The following is a 19,229-nucleotide window of genomic DNA, read 5'->3' on the forward strand; positions in this document are numbered from 1 at the left end:
TGCTGGGGCGCCCCTGAGAGGCCGGCGCCCTGGCGCGATGCACCACTAAGCCCTATGGGAAAGACGGCTCTGCCCCCCCCCCCAAATCCCAGGAAGGAGGCTCACTTGATCCTCAGGACGTTTTTCTTCTTCTTGTAGGCGTTGGCCACCTCGCTCGTGGCGTTGAGGAGGCTGAGGAGGGGCTCGTTGGCGTGGGTGCTGCCCGACTCCCGCCCCTTGGAGTCCTTGTAGAAGCCCAGCTCCCCCTTATGGAGGACACAGAAGAGGTTGATCCAGGACCTGCCAGAGAGAGAGAGAGAGAAAGCCGGCCGGGGTCAGCACCTCCCAGCAGCCCCCCACCCCCACAAGTGGGGAGAAGATGTTCGGGGGGGACACCTGCTTGGCATGCAGAAGGTCCCAGGGTTTGAGCCCCTCAAATTCCTGTTGCAGACCACCTCTTTCTGTGATGCTTGTGTGATGCTTTTGGGTGATCATTGGCTAAGAGGCCAGGCAATAGCTAAAGTCTTTAAATGAATAAATATTATAATAATACAGTGGTCCCTTGGTCCTCAAACACCCTGGTTCTCAAATGCCGAAAACCCTGAAGCGAGTGTTCCGGTTTTTGAATGTTTTTCAGAAGCCGAACGTCCGCTGCAGCTGTCGGCTTTTGTTTCCGGGGTGCCTGCGCCAATCAGAAGCTGTGCCTTGGTTGCTGAACATTTTGGAAGTCAAACGGACATCCAGAACAGATTAAGTTGGGCACTTTTGCTTTTTGCTCTTTATTTTGCATTTTTGTTCTTGAGGCTTTTCCGGTTAATTTGTTTTTGTGACTGTGTGGAACCCAGTTCAGCTACTGATTGATCAATTGATGTATTGCATGACTGTGGAAATGGAGAAAAGGCCCCTGTCCAAAAGACAATGACTATCATTAGCGCAGGTAAGAAAAATAAATTTGTGTTAATTTTTATCATCTACAATACTGTCTTCTTTATTTTATAGTACAGTACATTGATTATTGCTTTCATTTTATGGATCAGTAGACAGTAAAATTCATGTTCATTTGATGTTTAGGGGTTGTTTTTAAAAGCCTGGAACAGATTAATCCGTTTTGCATGACTTTCTATGGGAAAGCGCGGCCCGGTTTCGGAATGCTTTGGTTTCGGAATGGACATCTGGAACAGATTAAGTTTGAGAACCAAGGTACCATAATAATAATAATAATAATAATAATAATAATAATAATAATAATAATAAAAATAATAAAATAAATGATGTTCCTGCCAGCATTCTGGCTGCAGCATTCTTCACCCATTGAAGGCAGAAATCCACCCACCAAAGCCCCACTGAAGCCAAGCAGAAGCCCCTGGAACTGGGGCCATGTCTCCCCCCCCCCCAGCCCAGCTGTGCCCACTTGCTTTGCCCTCCCCAGGGCCCTCGGGGCCAGCCCCTTTTCAGCAGGGGGACGCGGACCTGCCCCACACCCCGTCCTTTGCCAGTCCTGCGGGTGGGGAGGGTGCTGGCAGGAGCGTGTCCCCCCCGCGACTCACCTGTTGGAGGCCTTCTTGTTGGGCCCCTCCAGCTCCAGCTTGCGGAGCAGGTAGCCCTCCTGCTGGACGGTGTGGGTGGGGGGCGGCGGGGGCGGGGCGCTGGTCTGGGCGGGGGCCGAGCGGGACCGGCGCGCCTCCCCCGGCGGGGCATTGGGGTCCTTGGGCCGGGGCCTCCGGCGCGGCTTGGGGCGGTCTCGGGCACGGGGGCGGTCGGGGCGGGGCGTCCGGTCGGGCAACATGTCCAGCCCGTTGGGCAAGCGGGCCGGAGACTCCCTCTCACGAGGCTGTGGGGAAAGAAAGAGAGAGAGAGAGAGAGAGAGAGAGAGAGAGAGACGCTTTGACGTCTCCAGGGCCAAGATGGCGGACCCCCAAGGAAGGTCTTGTCACCCAGGCTCCTGCAGTCGTGATGTGAGCCCAGGAACCAATGGGTGGCATAGCCAGGGACTGGGTTGGACACAACAAAAATGGGGGGGGGGGACTCACCGTTGCCGCTGCTGGCGTGGCCGCTGGCCCCGTGGACTCCTTCTCCTGCAGCTGCTCCACAATGTCTGCCAACGTCGCCTTACTGCGGGTGACCAGGAAGAGTGTCAGAAGGGTGCCCCCCGGGAGATTCAGGAGGGCTGCGTCCCAGGAGTGGGAGGGGAGAGGGACCAGGCCAGGCTTTTCAACATCTACATGAAGCCTCTGGGAGAGATCATCAGGGGGTTTGGGCTGGGTGTCCATCAATATGCAGATGATACCCAGCTCTACCTCTCTTTTAAATCAGAACCAGTGAGGGCAGTGAAGGTCCTGTGTGAGTGTCTGGAGGCAGTTGGAGGATGGATGGCGGCTAACAGATTGAGATTGAATCCTGACAAACAGAAGTACTGTTTCTGGGGGACAGGGGTCGGGCGGGTGTGGAGGATTCCTTGATCCTGAATGGAGCACTGTGCCCCTGAAGGACCAGGTGCGCAGCCTGGGAGTCATTTTGGACTCACAGCTGTCCACGGAGGTGCAGGTCAATTCTGTGTCCAGGGCAGCTGTCTCCCAGCTCCATCTGGTACGCAGGATGAGACCCTCCCTGCCCGCAGTCTGTCTCACCAGAGTGGTGCATGCTCTGGTTATCTCTCGCTTGGACTACTGCCATGTGCTCTATGTGGGGCTACCTTTGAAAGTGACCCAGAAACTACAACTAATCCAGAATGCGGCAGCTGGACTGGTGACTGGGAGCGGCCGCCGAGACCACATAACATTGGTCTTGAAAGGCCTACATTGGCTCCCAGTATGTTTCCGAGCACAAATCAAAGTGTTGGTGCTGACCTTGAAAGCCCTAAATGGCCTCAGTACAGTATTCCTGAAGGAGCGTCTCCACCCCCATCGTTCAGTCCGGACACTGAGGTCCAGCTACAAGGGCCTTCTGGCAGTTCCCTCCCTGCGAGAAGCCAAGGTACAAGGAACCAGGCAGAGGGTCTTCTCGGTAGTGGCACCTGCCCTGTGGAACGCCCTCCCTTCACATGTGATGGAAATAAGCAGCTATCTTCTCTTTAAAAGACATCTGAAGGCAGCCCTGCATAGGGAAGCTTTTAATGTTTAACAGGCTATTGTATTATATACCCTACCCATCTGGCTGTGTTTCCCCAGCCACTCTGGGCGGCTCCCAACTGAATATTAAAACCAGAATCAAACATTAAAAACTTCCCTAAACAGGGCTGTCTTCAGGGCTGCAAATTGCCGAGCTGGAAGGGGACCCCAGGAATCATCTAGACCAGCCCCCTGCTGCAACGCTACAGGAATGACAGCTGGAAAATATCTGGAAGTTAGCTATCTGACTTACATTAAAAACCTCCACTGCTTTGCTAGGTAACAGAATCATCCAATTGTAGGGTTGGAAGGGACCCTAAGGGGCCATTTAGCCCAACCCGCTGTAGTGCAGCTATCCCAAGGTTGCATCCCTTTTAAAAACCTAATTTAAAAGTCACTTGCCCAAATTAAGCAAATGCTTTCAGCTGAGCGGCTGGCTGGGGGGCACTGAGCTGTGCTTTCTCCCCCTGCGGCCACCAGACCTGCCTGCTTCGCCCGCCCCCCTTGGCGGCTCCTCACCCTCCTCCCTTGGGGTCGTTGCGCTGGGCTTCCTGCTCGCTGGACTCCTGCCTCTCCAGCCGCCTCTCGTGCCGCTCTCGGCCCGCCTGCCGGGGTGCCTCCTGCTCGCTGGACTCCTGGCGCTCCAGCCGCCGCTCCCGCCTCTCCCGACGACGCTCAGGCTGTTCGTGGCGCACCGGCGGCGCCTCCTGCTGCTCCACTGACTCCTGGCGCTCCAGCCGCCGCTCGTGGCGCTCCCGGTGGCGCTCCACGTGCGCCTCCACCCGCCCACCCCCCTTGGTCTCCGCCGCCTCCGGCCGTGAGTCCGGTCGGCGGGTGTCTTCCTCCATGGCGGTGCCAGCCTTGCCCTCCCCGGGCGCCTTGGCCTCCGGCACCTCCTGCAGCCGGTCGATCCTGGGCTGGAGGCGCTCTGGCTTCAGCTCGTGGCGCACGTAGCCCACCTTGGCCTCGCCGCGCTCGGGGGTCTCCAGCTTCAGCCCGTTGACCAGGGCCTGGGCCTCCCCCCGGCTGCGAAGCAGCAGCAGCTCCTTCTCGTGGAGGGGCTGGCGCAGGAGTGACTTGTGGCTCAGCTCCGCCGGGTCGGGGAAGACCTTGCGGCCCAGGAGAGGCGTGGGGGGCTGCTTGCTCTGCTCGGCCCGCAACTTCTCAATCTGTGGGGCAGGGCACAAAGGAGGGTCAGCCTCGGGAAAACTATGGACTTCTTCTTCTTATTATTATTTATTGACATACACATATTACACATCTTACATATACTCAAATCCATCCAACCTCCTTTGGGGAAGGTTCTCAGGCAGGGTGGAAGGAGAAAGACCTTGCCCGTGTGAAGACCACCTGGTGGAAACCCCCACACATCTGGTTCTCAACTGAAAACTATATGCTGATCTCCGCCAGCAATTTCTAGATCAACTCTGCATCCCCAAATGGAAACCAGAGTCAGAGGTCATACATTTTCTATTACTGGGGAATGATCAGGAGCTCACCAAGCTAGTGACTAAATATCTCTGTTTGGTATTTTGTCGTCTAAATACACTGCAGACGTCTGATCTCCCTGGAGACCTGGAGATGTGACCATAGACTGCTCTGCCTCCTTTCTTTTAGCAAATGTTTTGTGCCACTGGGGAAGTGGTAAATCTGTATTGATTTGTTTTGGATGTTTGTATGCGATGCCAATGAAAGGTTTGATGATGATGAGAATCTGAAACGTAGGACCCCCCAGGGCCATCTAGTCCAACCCCCTGCAAATCAGGAAACCCAGCTCAGGAATCCCTGCCCGGTGGCCACCTGATCTCTGCTTAAGAACCTTCCCCAAGGCGACATTCGCACCCGCTCCCTCCGCCCCCCTGTACCGTGGTGAGCCGCCGCAGGGAGCTGAAGCGCTCCTCCCAAGCCGCAGCCGCTTTGCGGAAGGCCTCATGGCGCCGGATCAGCTGCTCCACCTCGTCGACGCTGTTGCCCAGCTCCCGGCTCTTCAGCAGTGGCTCCTGCGCGGTCAGCCAGGCGTCGGCCACCACTGCCTCCTGGGCAAACTGGTGGACCTCCAGCACTGCAGGGATCAGAGGGGGAAAGAGCTCAGGGCTTTGCCAGTCAAGGCAAAAAGCTGGAACCGGGCCGGGCACAAGATGGGCACAAGACGGGCAGTTGCTGAAAGGAAGGGCTCAGATATTCTCAGCCAGCGCAAGAACCTCGAACCCGGATTGGTCGTGAGTGGGTGTCACGAGGCTGTTGCGTGGGGGCTATTGGGCTGCTGTTTTTGTTTTTATTCTGCATTTTGTGGTTTTATATATTGGTTTTATTCTGCGAACCACCCTGAGACCCTGGGCATAGGGCGGCATATAAAGTCAAGTAATAATAAATAATAATGATGATGATGATGATGATGATAATAAATGATGTTCCTGCCAGCACCCTGCCTGCAGCATTCTTCACCCATTGAGGGCAGGAAGCCACCCACCAAAGCCCCACGGAAGCCAAGCAGAAGCCCCTGCCTGGAACTGGGGCCACGTCTGCCCCCCCCAGCCCAGCTGTGCCCACTTGCTTTCCCTCCCCAGGGCCCTGGGGCCAGCCCCTTTTCAGCAGGGGGACGCAGACCCGCCCCACACCCCGTCCTTTGCCAGTCCTGCGGGCGGACAGAGAGGGCGGTTGACCCAGGGGTGAATGAAGGCGTCGTGACACCTGGGGCGGGGCATCGCTATGGAGGGCACATGTGTGGTGTTGCTACGTATGATGCATGCGCTGTACTTAGCGACGCCGCACATGCACTGTACATAGCGGTTTGCCGGTGGCGCCGCTCCAGTGCCGTAGGGACGGTGCAGGGATCCTCTGCTGTAGTGGCGACGGAGGTATCCCACTGCCATCTGTACGGCGCTCGAGCTACGTACGGCGCACATGCACTGTACATAGCGGTTTGCCGCCAGACCAGGATCCTCTGCTCGTGGCTGCAGCCGCAAACGGAGGATTCTTGACATGTGGCTGCGGCGGCATGATGGCTGCTTGCGTCGCGGCACCTGGGCTGGCTGCTGGGGCTGCAGGGCAACACTCCGCAGGGTGCCTTCTTGTCACCCTCCCAGATGTGGAACCCGGGGTGCACCGCCCCACCCTCTGTTGCGACGCCACTGGGTGGGAGGGGGAGGGAAAGAGACCCCCACACCCAGTCATTAGCCCCACTGCTGGTCCTGCTGCCTCTCTGGGTGCCCCTGCGGGGCCTGTGTGGGGCTGGCCCCAGAGAGACCATATATATATATATATATATATATATGAATGATTTTTATTGGTTTTACAAGCTGATGGAATATGCAGAAATGGCAAGACTGATAAGAAAGGTCAGAGATCAGGAAGACCTAGTATATTTTAAAAGACTGGAATAACTTTCTAAGATATATTTGAGAGATCACTGTAAACAGTTAAAATCATTGGCAGGAATACGATAACACGTGTAAAGGGGATTTTGGATACTATGATTATGTAACCGATAGATTACAGTAAAAGATGCAGGAACAAAATTTGGAACTTCCCTGAACTCTTCAGAGCATGGGAAGTTCACCCAAAGATATAAAAATATAATTTTATAATTAGGAATATTTTTGATGTGTTTTTTATTGGATTGTTAAAATGGAAATTTTTATAAATATTACTATTTTTTTTAAAACCCACATAAAATTTAGAATTGGAACCCATGGAGGGAAGGAAGGAGGTCTCAAAGTTTGAAAGAACCTTTTTTTAATGTGTGAAAATGTTATGTTTATGGTGTATAATTTTTATGTAAGGCCCCAGAGAGAATCCTTTCTCAGCACCCAGAGAGGGCAGCCAGGAGTTCAGTCTGCAGGAGACTCTGCGGTCTGTTCCCACCTCTGGCCAATGGAGGCTCTGGCACCCCAAAACATATGGGCTGCGAAATGAGACGTCTCAAGGCCCTGGCATCATTTACAAAGCCCCAAACAACTCGGGTCGAGGGTGCCTTGGGGATCACCTGAACCCCTCTATCCCCAAGATCCTCTGCAGGAGTCTTGTTGGGCATTCTCTGAACTGGCAAGGCTCATTTCGCAACACCAAGAAACCGAGCCTTTCATGTCCTCGGCTCTGTCCTCTGGAACTCCCTGCCACTAGAGATTGCGCCAATGACCCCAAAGGCTTAGCTTCTCCTTGTTCCCTGACTTGGTGAGGCTCATTTGACAATGAGAAGCTGAGCCTTTAGTGCCTTTGGCCCAGTCTGCTGGAACTCTCTGCCACTGGAGATTCAGCAGGCATATTCCACACCAACTTTTACACACTTCCTGAAAACATTTCTGTTCTGCCAGGTGATTAAGAAGACATTATTCCACAATGGTTAATTGAGCTCTGTTTTTCACTTTCTTACAGTTCTTATGACTGTAGACCGCTTTGATATTTGTTTTTATTTTAATGACACAGCAAATGCCTTGGGAGTCGAACATTTTGGCTCCCGAACGATTGAAAACCAGAACTGATTGTTCCGGTTTCCAAACATTCTTTGGAACCCAAACATCCATTCTGATTGGCTGCAGGAGCTTCCTGTAGCCAATTGGAAGCCGTGCCTTGGTTTCCGAATGTTTTGGCAGTCGAACGGACTTCTGGAACGGATTCCATTCGACTTCCAAGGTACCACTGCACACATGTTTCAGTCAATAAATAAATAGTACATGTTGACAGAGAAACATGGGACCAACTCCCCACCCCAAAAAATGTGAGGATGGGAGTCGGGAGAGAAAGGGATGCCCCCCACTTCCCCCTGGGGGGCTACAAAGCAAACTGTGAGAGGAGGAACGGTTTTGTGGGGTGGATTTTCAGGGGGATATTTTGGGGGGGGGAGGGGCTGGCGTTGCACCCGGACTCACTTTGCTGCAGCCACTCCCAGTGCCGGTCCCATTTCTCCACCATCTCCTTCTTCTTGGTCATCAGCTTCTCCAGGTGGAGCTTGATCTGAAGCGGAGAGAAGACGAGGGGTCATGTCTCTGCCCAGGCCTTGCCTGCCCCACCCCAATTCCTAGCCCCCCCCCGAGAATCCCAGTCCCTACGAAAAGATCTCCATCATGCAACACGGTCCTTGAGTGTGGCAGAAGAGAGAAGGATGCCGCCCCCCCTTGACCCCACTGCCCAGTGGGCCCCCCTCTCCCGGCCAGGGGAGGGCGGAGGCGGGGCCACAGAGACAGGGCGGAGCCTACCTCCTCGGAGGCGGGGCTCTTGTTCAGCACCAGGGTCTTGCCCAGGTCCACGCAGGTGGCAATGTTCTTGCTGTGGGTCTCGATCTCGCTCTTCAGGCCCTGGTGGTAGTTCATCAGCACTTCCACGGTGGAGACGTCCCTGCAGGGGGAGGGGGCGGCAGAGATAATGTGAGAGGGAAGACCCCCCCCCCCACTCACAGGAGTGGCCAGGGCCAGACTGAGGTTTGATGCGGCCCTCAGCTCCTGAAGGCAATGGGGCCCTTTAAATGTCCAGCTGTCCTTTGTCCACAACAAATGGTTGCTGGTTTTTGTGTTGAATATATGCTAGATGGTCATTGATGGACCTCATGGGTATCTCAAGCCCTTTGCCCATGTTGCCCCGCAAGCAGTCCATGTGGAATGTGGGCACCCCATATATAGAAAGGAGCAAACCAGGGATATTTGAGGGAGCAGGCGAGCAGGCGGGACCCAGGACTTGCATCATAGGAGCTGACACAACACAAATACTCTTGCTGGATGTAGGTTTTATCTTATTTGTTTTTTATCTTATATTTTGGAAATGCACATCCAGTTTCTTCCCCCTTTACATTTTTGGGGGCCCCAAGAGAGTGGGGCCCTAAGCTAGAGCTTGTTTAGCTTATACATAAATCGGGCAGTGGGGGTGGCTTTGATGTGTTGCCTGCCTCTAAGTCAGGGGTTCCCTAAGTGGGTGGTGGGACCCCGGGGGGGGGGTCTGATTCCTGCATGACAGGGCATTGGGCCAGAAGTCCTTTGGGGTGCCTTCCAACCATTCCCTGGGGGAGCTTGGGGTCAGCACATGACCCCCCAGCTGTTGAAGAGGCCAGGGCCTGGCAGTCCAGTGGGAAGCAAGAGGTGGCAGGGAGGAGATGCCCCCCCCCCCGCCTCCCACAAAGCTGTGCTCCACCCTGCTGCCCTCTGAGAGCTGGTGGGACGGCCCAGTAGACCTGAAGGAGCATCTCCACCTCCATCGTCCAGCCCGGACATGGGGGTCCATCTCTGAGGGCCTCCTGGTGGTTCCCTCGCTGCGAGAAGTGAAGCTACAGGGAACCAGTCAGAGGGCCTTCTTGGTGGTGGCGCCTGCCCTGTGGAACGCCCTCCCACCAGATGTCAAGGAGATAAACAACTATCTGACTTTTAGAAGACATCTGTTTAGGGAAGTTTTTAATGTTTGATGTTTTGTCACATGATGATGATGGTGATGGGAGCCACCCAGAGTGGCTGGGAATACCCAGCCAGATTGGTGGGGTATAAATAATAAATTATTATTATTATTATTACAGCGGTACCTTGGTTCTCAAATGCCTTGATTCTCAAATGCCAAAAACCCAGAAGTAAGCATTCCAGTTTTTGAACATTTTTCGGAAGCCAAATGTCCGATGCGGCTGCCAGCTTTTATTTCCGGGGCGCCTGCACCAATCAGAAGCTGCGCCTTGGTTTTCGAACATTTCAAAAGTCAAAAGGACTTTTGGAATGGATTAATTTTGTCACTTTGTTTTTGCTCTTTATTTTGCGTTTTTGTTTTTGCGTTTTTTTTGCTTAATTTGTTTTTGTGACTGTGTGGAACCCACCAGCAGCCAGTTCAGTTCAGCCAGTTCAGCCAGTTCAGATACTGACTGATGGATTGTGTGACTGCGGAAATGGATAAAAGCCCCCCCCCCCATCCAAACAAGGACTATCATCAGGGAGGGGGGGAAATTCATGTTAATTTTTATCATCTACAATACTGTCTTATTTATTTTATAGTACAGTACATTGATTCTTGCTTTCATTTTATGTATCAATGGTCTCGTTAGATAGTGAAATCCATGATCAATTGCTGTTCCAGGGCTTGCTTTTTAAAGTCCAGAACGGATTAATCCGTTTTGTATGACTTTCTATGGGAAAGCACGCCTTAGTTTTGGAACGCTTTGGTTTTGGAACAGACTTCCGGAGGTTTGAGAACTGAGGGACCACTGTCTTCTTCTTCTTCTTCTTCTTCTTACCTGGGCTTCTCTCCGGTGCCGATCTGGGCGATGATGGTGTCCATCCAGGAGATGAGGTCCCGCACCATGTTGGAGAAGCGGATCTTGTCGGTGGTGGTGGTGATCTGGAGGCGGCAGTCCTCGCAGGAGCCCAGCAGCTCTTTCCAGGAGCGCATCACCTCCTGCTCCTTGGTGGCAATGGCCTCCGCATTCTCCCCGGCGTAGACCGTCCGCAGCTGAGCCGCCACCTCCTGCAGCTGCCGCACCTGGCGGGGAGCAGGGGGGGGTTAAGGGGGCAAGAGGGGGCTCACTGCGCCCCTGGGAGGGAAGGGGGCTGGGTCAGGCCAATGGATCCGGTCCTCACATTGCCAAATCCCCCATAGAACCTAGGGATCAAGATAGACTGCCTCTGAGCTTGGAGGCTCCATCAGAGCATAAGAAAACTCTGGGTGCTGGATGAGGCCAAGGCTGGCCCATCTGGTCCAGCATCCTGTTCTCCCAGTGGCCAGCCAGGTGCCCAGGATTTGAGCGCCGGAGACCTTTCCCCCTCTTGCTGGTATTTGCAAGCGTTGCTGCCTCCAACTGCGGAGGGCAGAGCGGAGCAGCATTTAAGGTGCAATTCTTCTACTTTAAGCAGGCAGAGCTCCCCCCAAAGCGTCCCAGGAGCTGTCATTTGTGGGGCTGCACGGCTTGGAGAGGAGGCAGGGAAGTCCCCTAGCAACTCTCAGTGCCCTTAGAAAACTACAGCTCCCAGAATTCTTTGAGGGAAGCCAGGACTGTTTAAAGCAGAGTCATAGTGAAGCTGACAATATAGGAAGAGCGTCTGGGTCAGGCCAATGGTCCGCTTGGTGGCCAAGGAGACACCCAAAGGGAAACCCACCAGCAGCCGCAGATCCCAAGAGCAGCAGCCATCTTGTCCCCTGCAGTGGATTCCAGCAACTGGGATTCGGAATAATTGCTGCCTCCAATACAGGAGAGCAGAGCCACTGGGGGCAGAAGCCGTTTGTCCAATCCTGTTTTAGAGCCATCCAAATCGGTGGCCACCCCTGCCTCTTGTGGCAGCGAGTTCCATAGGCTAACTGTGCTGCTTTAAACGTATGGTGTGAATGACCAGAAGCTTTTTTACTGCGTATAGTGGGTAAAGAGATACTGAGACAAGATAAAAAAACTGTTCATGTATGCAACAACTGCGGCAAGAATTTTGTTAGCCCAAAAAATGGAAACAGCATGAAATACCAACAAAAGAAGAGGGGCAGATGAAACTGGTGGACTTTGCAGAACTGAAGAAACTGGCGGGAAGAATCTGGCCCGCTGTGAGTTCCCACCGGGCTCCCAAGGCTTGCAGATAGCAGCCTGTTCTGGGGGCTGGGGTCAGGGGAAGCTCGGGCTTCCCCCGCCCCAGCCCCACGCCCGGGGGGGGGCGGAATAATTTTTTTTCTTCCCCCCCCCAAAAAAACTAGGTGCGCCCTATAGGGCGAAAAATACAGTATCTTTGAAAGAGAAATGTAAGCAATTAACATCACTAGCAGGGTTATCTGAAGATCTGTAAGATGAAATTACTAGCTATTCAGGTTGAGTAATGTAATATCTTAAGTAATGATATAACGAAAACAGGAAAGGAAGTGAAATGAAAAGATGCAGAATTTAAGTTTGTACTGTATACCACTAGACGGGAGGGAGGGAAGTCAATAGGCTCAGCTGAGCCAGAGAGGTTTAAAAAGAAGATATGATGTTACACAATGTGATTATATGTAAAACTAATAAAAAATGTTATAAACAAAATAAAACGTAGGATGTGAATTAGTGATTTATGGAAGTGAGAGCTGGACCATCAAGAAGGCTGATCGCCAAAGAATTGCTGCTTTTTAATTCTGGTGCTGGAGGAGACTCTTGAGAGTCCCATGGACTGCAAGAAGATCAAACCTCTCCATTCTTAGGGATATCAGCCCTGAGTGCTCACTGGAAGGACAGATTGTGAAGCTGAGGCTCCAATACTTTGGCCACCTCATGAGAAGAGAAGACTCCCTGGAAAAGACCCTGAGGTTGGGAAAGATGGAGGGCACAAGGAGAAGGGGATGAGAGAGGACGAGATGGTGGGACAGTGTTCTCGAAGCGACCAGCATGAGTTTGACCAAACTGCGGGAGGCAGTGGAAGACAGGAGGGCCTGGCGTGCTCTGGTCCAGGGGGTCACCAAGAGGCGGAGACTATTAAACAACAACAGGATTACACACCTTACGCACACACACTCTGCCTCACCTGCGTCACCAGGACCTGCACATCGTGCTCGAAGGAGCTGAGCATCCTCTGGAGGGTTCCGGCCGAGGTTTTGGCCTCGCGAGCCGTCACCTCCGGCAGACGCTGCTTCTTCTCCTCGATCTGGGAGAGGACGTCCTTGCAGTCGCTGAAGAACTTGTGGAGCTCGTGGGAGGCGGCCAGCATCTGCGCCCGGGTTTCCATCAGCTCCAGCAGGTCGGCCCAGGCCTCGTTCACCCCGTCCTTCCACTCAGCAATGGTGGCGGCGTCGGCATGGCCGTAGTCAATCAGCTCATCCACCATCTGGTTGACAGCCGAGATCCGCTCGTTCCCCACGCTGCCCGTCTCGCTGGCAAACTCCGTGAACTTCTCCTGCAGCAGCTGTAGGGAAGCGGAAAGTTGTATGGTACAACGGCGGCTAGGATTTTACTAGCCCAAAATGGAAAGAGGACAAGATAATAATACTAATAATTTTTTATTTATACCCCGCCCTTCCTGCTTTAAAAAAATGGGCTCAGGGCGGCTAACAGCAAACATTGATTAAAATGTGACTTAAAAACAGCATAAAATACAACATCAATGTCAATAAAATTCAAGATACCAACGAAAGAAGAATAGCAAGTAGGGCGGTTCATAAAAAACTTTTTTTAAAAAAACGCCTGCTCCAAAGGTCTTATCTTACTACACTAAGGATTATATAGCTATATCTGAAATTTCATGCATATCAGTTAATATCTTGACCCTCCTCCACGAAAATAGCTGTTTACTTGGCCGTTTTCCTATGTTGTGAAGGCTGAAATTTCAATTCAGTGGAGGAGGATTAATATATTAGCTGATATGCATGAAATTTCAGATATAGCTATATAATCCTTAGTGTAGTAAGATGGAGCAGGCATTTTCAAAACAAAGTTTTTTATGAACTGCCCTAATGGCAAGTCAAACTTATGGAATACGTAGAAATGGCGAAACTCACAGGAAGACTCAAGAGACAATAGTAACAGAGACATTAAAAAAGATTGGGAACCATTCATGCTGTATCTACAGAAATACTGTAAAGAAATGGACTCATTAGCAGGATTTGAGGAAACACTTGCAATTAAGAAAAGAAATGTAAAGATGAAGAAAGAACAAGTTGGAAACTAATTAAGTGTCAGATATAATTGGAAAGAAAATATGGTACAAATAAGTGATAAGAACATAGGAGCATTTAATTAAAAGATTAACAAAATGGAGAAAATAAATTAAGCGGAAGTAACAAACATGTAATGAACTAGAAGGGGAAGCTGAGGGAAGTCATAGGGTGGGCGGATATTTGAATTATTTTATTTTTTTCCCCTTTATATGATTGATGTGTGGAATATTAAACTGTAAAACTAATAAAATTTTAAAAAGAACTTCGGGGGGGGGGGGAACTAGACAGAGAAACGGCAAGGACTCTGTCCCCGAGATGCTGCAACTGTGCTGCCAGCGGAGCAGAGCTGAAAGAGAACGGCACTCTGCACATGCTCACTGCAGCGGAGCAAAAGCACAGGGCTGTTTAAAAATAATAATAGCAAGACATATAAAACAGAGAGAGTTGCAGTCAACTAACGTTTGCTCAAAATACACCCATGGAAATGAATGGACCTAAGTGAGTCATGGCCATTGGTCTCAATGGGTCTACTCTGAATAAAAGTTAGCTGAACACAACCCTCACTTTTTTACATATCTTCCTTTGCTTCTCTGTCCGTAAGAATATTAGAAGAATAGAATAGAATAGAATACTGTACTGTTATGATTTATACCCTGCCCATCTGGCTGGCTATAAATCTGCAACAAATCAACCAAAAATAGATAAATAAATGCATAAATATTTAAGACATTTCATATATATTTTTTATAATATTTTACTGATTTTCCAAAAATAACAAAAATAAAACAATAACAATACAAATTTATAACGAAAAATAGAAAGGTTGCCTCCCCCCCAGTCCCTTCCTTGGTTCCATTATTTGTCAACATATTGCATGTCCACTGTAAATTAAAGAACCATTGGAATTACCATATTTTTTGCTCCATAAGATGCACTTTTTCCTCTTAAAAACTAAGGGGAAATGTCTGTGCGTCTTATGGAGAGAATGTGTGGTCCCTGGGGCTGGGGGGGGGACCCGGACTTCCCTCGCCAGCCCCACAAGCTCCGAGAGCGGAGGCAAGGCTGCGCGCAACCTCGCCTTCACTCCAGGACCCGTTCTAGGGCTTGGGCTTCCCCTGCCCCCAGCCCCACAGCTAAAAAGGAACCATCCCGCTCGCTGTCTTGGCTTCTGCCAAAGCCGTGCGCAACCTCTCCAGCCGGCTAAAAACAAAGCCAAGACAGCGAGCAGGATCCATCCCAAAGCCATCTGCAAAAGCCACGCACAGCCCCTCACGGCTGGAGAGGTTGCGCGCGGCTAAAAACAAAGCCAACTCAGCAAGCAGGATCCACCCTGACAGCCCCAGAAGCTCTGGGAGAAGCGGACAGGCTGGGCGGGGGGGGGGGGGGGAGATAAGATTTTTTTTCTTGATTTCCCCCCCTAAAAACTAGGTGTGCCTTATGGTCCAGTGCGCCTTATGGAGCAAAAAATACAGTACTTATAATCCATTCATCATGTAATGACAAGTAGTTCTAGAATCTTGCTAATGTTTTAACCTGTGTGCATTGCTTCTGTATACAGTGGTACCTCGGGTTAAGAACTTAATTCGTTCCGGAGGTCGTTCTTAACCTGAAACTGTTCTTAACCTGGAGCACCACTTTAGCTAATGGGGCCTCCTGCTGCTGCGCCGCCACCGCTGCACGATTTCTGTTCTCATCCTGAAGCAAAGTTCTTAACCTGAAGCACTATTTCTGGGTTAGCAGAGTCTGTAACCTCAAGCGTATGTAACCTGAAGCGTATGTAACCTCAGGTACCACTGTATATCAATATTGAAGACATTTCCTAAGGCCTGTATAAAGAAAACTTGAGCTGCTCTTGTGAACCGCTTTGAGGTCTGTCTGGCTTTTTTGCAATCAAGCGGAAAATATTTTCTGGTGCCCCCCAGTCTCACCGTGACGTGTTCATAGTCCTGGCCCAGCTCCGGGGACCCGGCCACCACCTCCTTCTCGGCGATCCAGTGCTCCAGCTCATCCACCTCGCGGCTCAGCTGGTAGAGCCAGTACTGCTGCTCCAGCCGGGCCTTGCGCTCCTCCACCAGGTCCTTCAGGGAGACGTAGAGGCGGTCCACTTGCGACTGGCGCCGGCTGATCTGCTCGCTGCCGGGAAAAAGGGACCGTCAGAGGGAGGCACCAGGGGCCGGGCAACAGCCGCTTTCCAACATGGTGATACAGCTAAACATCGCAATAGGCCGATACAGTGGTGCTTTGGTTCCCAAACGCCGAAAACCCGGAAGTAAGTGTTCTGGTTTTCGAACGATTTTCGGAAACCGAATGTCCACTGAGGCTGTCAGCTATTGTTTCTGGGGCACCTGCACCAATCAGAAGCCGCGCCTTGGTTTCTGAACATTTCGGAAGTCAAACAGACTTCCGGAACGGATTAAGTTTGGCACTTTTGTTTTCCATTTTTGTTTTTGAGGCTTTTTGGGTTCATTTGATTTTGGGACTGTGCAGAACCAGTCCAGCTACTGATGGATTGTGTGACTGCGGAAACAGATCAAAGCCCCCCCCCCCCGTCCAAACAATGACCATCATCAGTGCAGGGAAGAGGAAAAATCATTTTTATTTTTATCATCTACAATACTGTCTTCTTTATTTTATAGTACAGGACATTGATTATTGCTTTCATTTTATGGATCTATGGTCTCGTTAGAGAGGAAAATTCATGTTCAATTGCTGTTTTAGGGGTTGTTTTTAAAAGTCTGGAATGGATTAATCCATTTTGAATGACTTTCTATGGGAAAGCACGCCTCGGTTTTGGAACGCTTTGGTTTTGGAACGGACTTCCAGAACAGATGAAGTTTGAGAACCAAGGGACCACTGTATCATGATATGGACTTCAAACCAGGGTATCTCGCTATATTGCTCAGGCCTAGTGGGGAGGGGGCTAGGGCAAGTGGGGTGGGCTGAGAAGGGGGCAGGGAAGGAGGTGGGGGCACGACAGCCAGCCTACCTGTCCGGGTGCCCCAGCTCCAGCAGCGCCCGGCACTGTCGCGACAGCTGAGCGATGGTCTCGGCGTAGTTCTCGACCGTCTGTTCCATCATCAGGTGTTTCTTCAGGAGCTGGAGGGTGCTCTGTTCGTCCTGAGAGGACAGAGGAGGGGCGTAAGGACACCGGGAGAGCCAGAGGGGAGCCCAGCCAGCCCAGCCTCCTCTTCGCACAGTGGCCTGAGATCCTGAAGGACCTAGGGATCCAGATAGACTGCCTCTGGGGCTAGAGGTTCCATCAGAAGAGCCCGGGTGCTGCACCAGGCCAAAGGGGGACCTAGAGCTCAACATCCTGGTTGCACAGACGTCCCCGTGGGAAACTTGTAAGCAGGATTCGAGCACCAGAGCAAACTGTGGGATGTGATACGTAAGTAGCAGTCAAGTACAACATTCCTTGTTTTCCTAGAGTGGTCATGCAAGGGGATGTTTGGACCAGCCAGTCAAAAACTTCCTGTTTCCTCCTGGGCTGGGACATTCTTCCTCTTGCATGTGACTAGAGGTGGACGTGACCTTACCTGTCCAGGTAACAAAAGGACAAGGCACGCAGCACACTCTCTATTGGACTTCGTTGTTAGAGCAACAGCTCTCCTTTTTTGCAAGAGATGCTCTGTTGGCTTTTCGAAGCGACTATCTCCATATGGGTTAGACTCACATGTACATACAGTGGACCCTCCAGATATGAATTAAATCCGTTCCCGGTGTCTGTCCGGAACCCAAAAAGTCCATAGGCAGAGGTGCCGCTTCTGTGCATGTACGCAGCGCAATTGAACGCTTCTGCGCATGTGCGCACGGCAAAATCCAGAGGTATACTCTTCTGGCTTTGCCGCGTTCGTAACCTGAAAGTTACGTATCCAGAGCGGTATGGAGCTAGAGGGTCCACTGTACTTCTGTAACTAAGTCTGCCTTCAGGGATCCATCTGTGAACTGATGATGCTGTGAGTAAACTACTTTTATATACAGTCATACCTCAGGTTACAGCCGCTTCAGGTTGCGTTTTTTCAGGTTACGCACCCGCCAAAACCCGGAAGTACTGGAACGGGTTACTTCTAGCTTTCGGTGGTCGTGCACGCGCAGGAGCGCTAAATCGTGCTTTGCGCATGTGCAAAAGCGCCGAATCGCAACCCACGCATGCGCAGACGAGCCACTGCGGGTTGCGAACGCTGTGGGTTGTGAATGTGCATTCCACATGGATCACGTTCGCAACCCAAGCGTCCACTGTCTCTTAAATAAGATTGTGGCGTGTATATTCTTTTAAGAGGGAAATAAGAGATCTTGCCAGGAATCTACATTGAGAAGCTTACACAAGATTGCAACCAGCTACCTGCTGTGTGTTTAAAGGGGAATGTTTAAATCTCTGCTAAGTTATAGACTCTGCTAAATTATTTTGACCAAACTGCGGGAGGCAGTGGAAGACAGGAGTGCCTGGCGTGCTCTGGTCCAGGGGGTCACGAAGAGTCGGACACGACTAAACGACAAGAAGTTATGGAACTTCCTAGCGCAAGTTGGGAAGGATATTAACAAACAACGTATCTTCTCCTGCCTCCCTGAACATTCCCTCCCAGAAGCCACGGAGGCAGAGCTGAGTCTTCTCCCCCGTGAATTTCTCCCGTCCCGGACCAAGGGATGGGGACTCGGCCTGCCCAAGGCCTTCCGACAAGCCTTGGGCGAAGCTGCCCGCCTCCCCCCCGGCCCAAAATGTGGGGGTCCCCAGGCCCCTCTCCCCACCTTGCCCTTCTCCTCGTTCATCATGAAGAGCTCCTGCTCACTCAGCCAGGCCTCCACCTCGGCCACATCAAAGTAGAACTGTTCCACCTGGTAGGTGGCGTCCAGCAGGTGCTGCCGCTGCTCCGTCTCCTCCTGGAGGGCTCCCCACATCTCCGAGAGCTTCTCCAGCAGCAGCCGCACGGGGTCCACCTCGGGGGTCTTGATGGTGGCGATGCCCCGGGCGCGCTCCAGGACGTCCTCCATGCGGGGCTTGTGCACCTGGATCTCTCGGCGGAGGCTCTGGCGACCGGGAAGAGGGAGAGGCTTTCAAATTATTATTATCAAGGGTTTTTAAGGTTTACACCGGCACCCCACTGGTCCTCCAAGGAGCTCAAGGTGGCCATTGTGGCTCTTCCGCCTTCGTCATTTAATCCCCACAACAACATCCCAGTGAGGTAGGCTGGGCTGAGAGTAAGGGACCGGCCCCCAAGGTCATGGCCAAGGGGAGGACTGGAACCCGGGTCTTCTAATCCAACACTCTAACCCAGGGCCGGGTTGAGGTTTGATGCGGCCCTCAGCTCCTGAAGGCAATGGGGCCCTTTCTATGTCCAGCTGTCCTTTCTCAACAACAAATTGCCACTGTTTTTTGTGTTGAATATATGCTAGATGCTCATTGATGGACCTCATGGGTATCTCAAGCCATTTGCCCATGTTGCCCTGCAACCAGTCCATGCAGAATGTCGCCGCCCTATATATAGAAAGGAGCAAAGCAGGGATATTTGAGGGAGCAGGCGAGCAGGTGGAGCCCATGACTTACATCCTAGGAGCCTACGCAGCACAAAACATTGACGGCGG

The 19,229-nt window shown here is 51.8% G+C and overlaps 1 protein-coding gene across 3 annotated transcripts in view; it reads right to left on the reverse strand.

The window, feature by feature from the left end:
- The window catches only part of SPTBN4 (spectrin beta, non-erythrocytic 4), a 90,319-nt gene that overhangs the window by 10,237 nt on the left and 60,853 nt on the right, over positions 1-19,229 (reverse strand). For all 3 annotated transcript variants that reach the window (XM_081921866.1, XM_081921867.1, XM_081921868.1), the window contains 12 exons: positions 18,396-18,674; positions 16,636-16,766; positions 15,578-15,782; positions 12,521-12,898; positions 10,285-10,529; positions 8,282-8,420; positions 7,955-8,039; positions 4,952-5,148; positions 3,606-4,255; positions 2,010-2,091; positions 1,527-1,810; positions 106-279 (listed from right to left, as the gene is read on the reverse strand). In XM_081921866.1, coding sequence (XP_081777992.1) covers positions 106-279; positions 1,527-1,810; positions 2,010-2,091; positions 3,606-4,255; positions 4,952-5,148; positions 7,955-8,039; positions 8,282-8,420; positions 10,285-10,529; positions 12,521-12,898; positions 15,578-15,782; positions 16,636-16,766; positions 18,396-18,674 — 2,849 coding nt within the window. The remainder of the gene's footprint in view (positions 1-105; positions 280-1,526; positions 1,811-2,009; positions 2,092-3,605; positions 4,256-4,951; positions 5,149-7,954; positions 8,040-8,281; positions 8,421-10,284; positions 10,530-12,520; positions 12,899-15,577; positions 15,783-16,635; positions 16,767-18,395; positions 18,675-19,229) is intronic.

Source organism: Podarcis melisellensis, assembly GCF_964234715.1.
Source record: "Podarcis melisellensis genome assembly, chromosome: 8".
NCBI lineage: Eukaryota > Metazoa > Chordata > Lepidosauria > Squamata > Lacertidae > Podarcis > Podarcis melisellensis.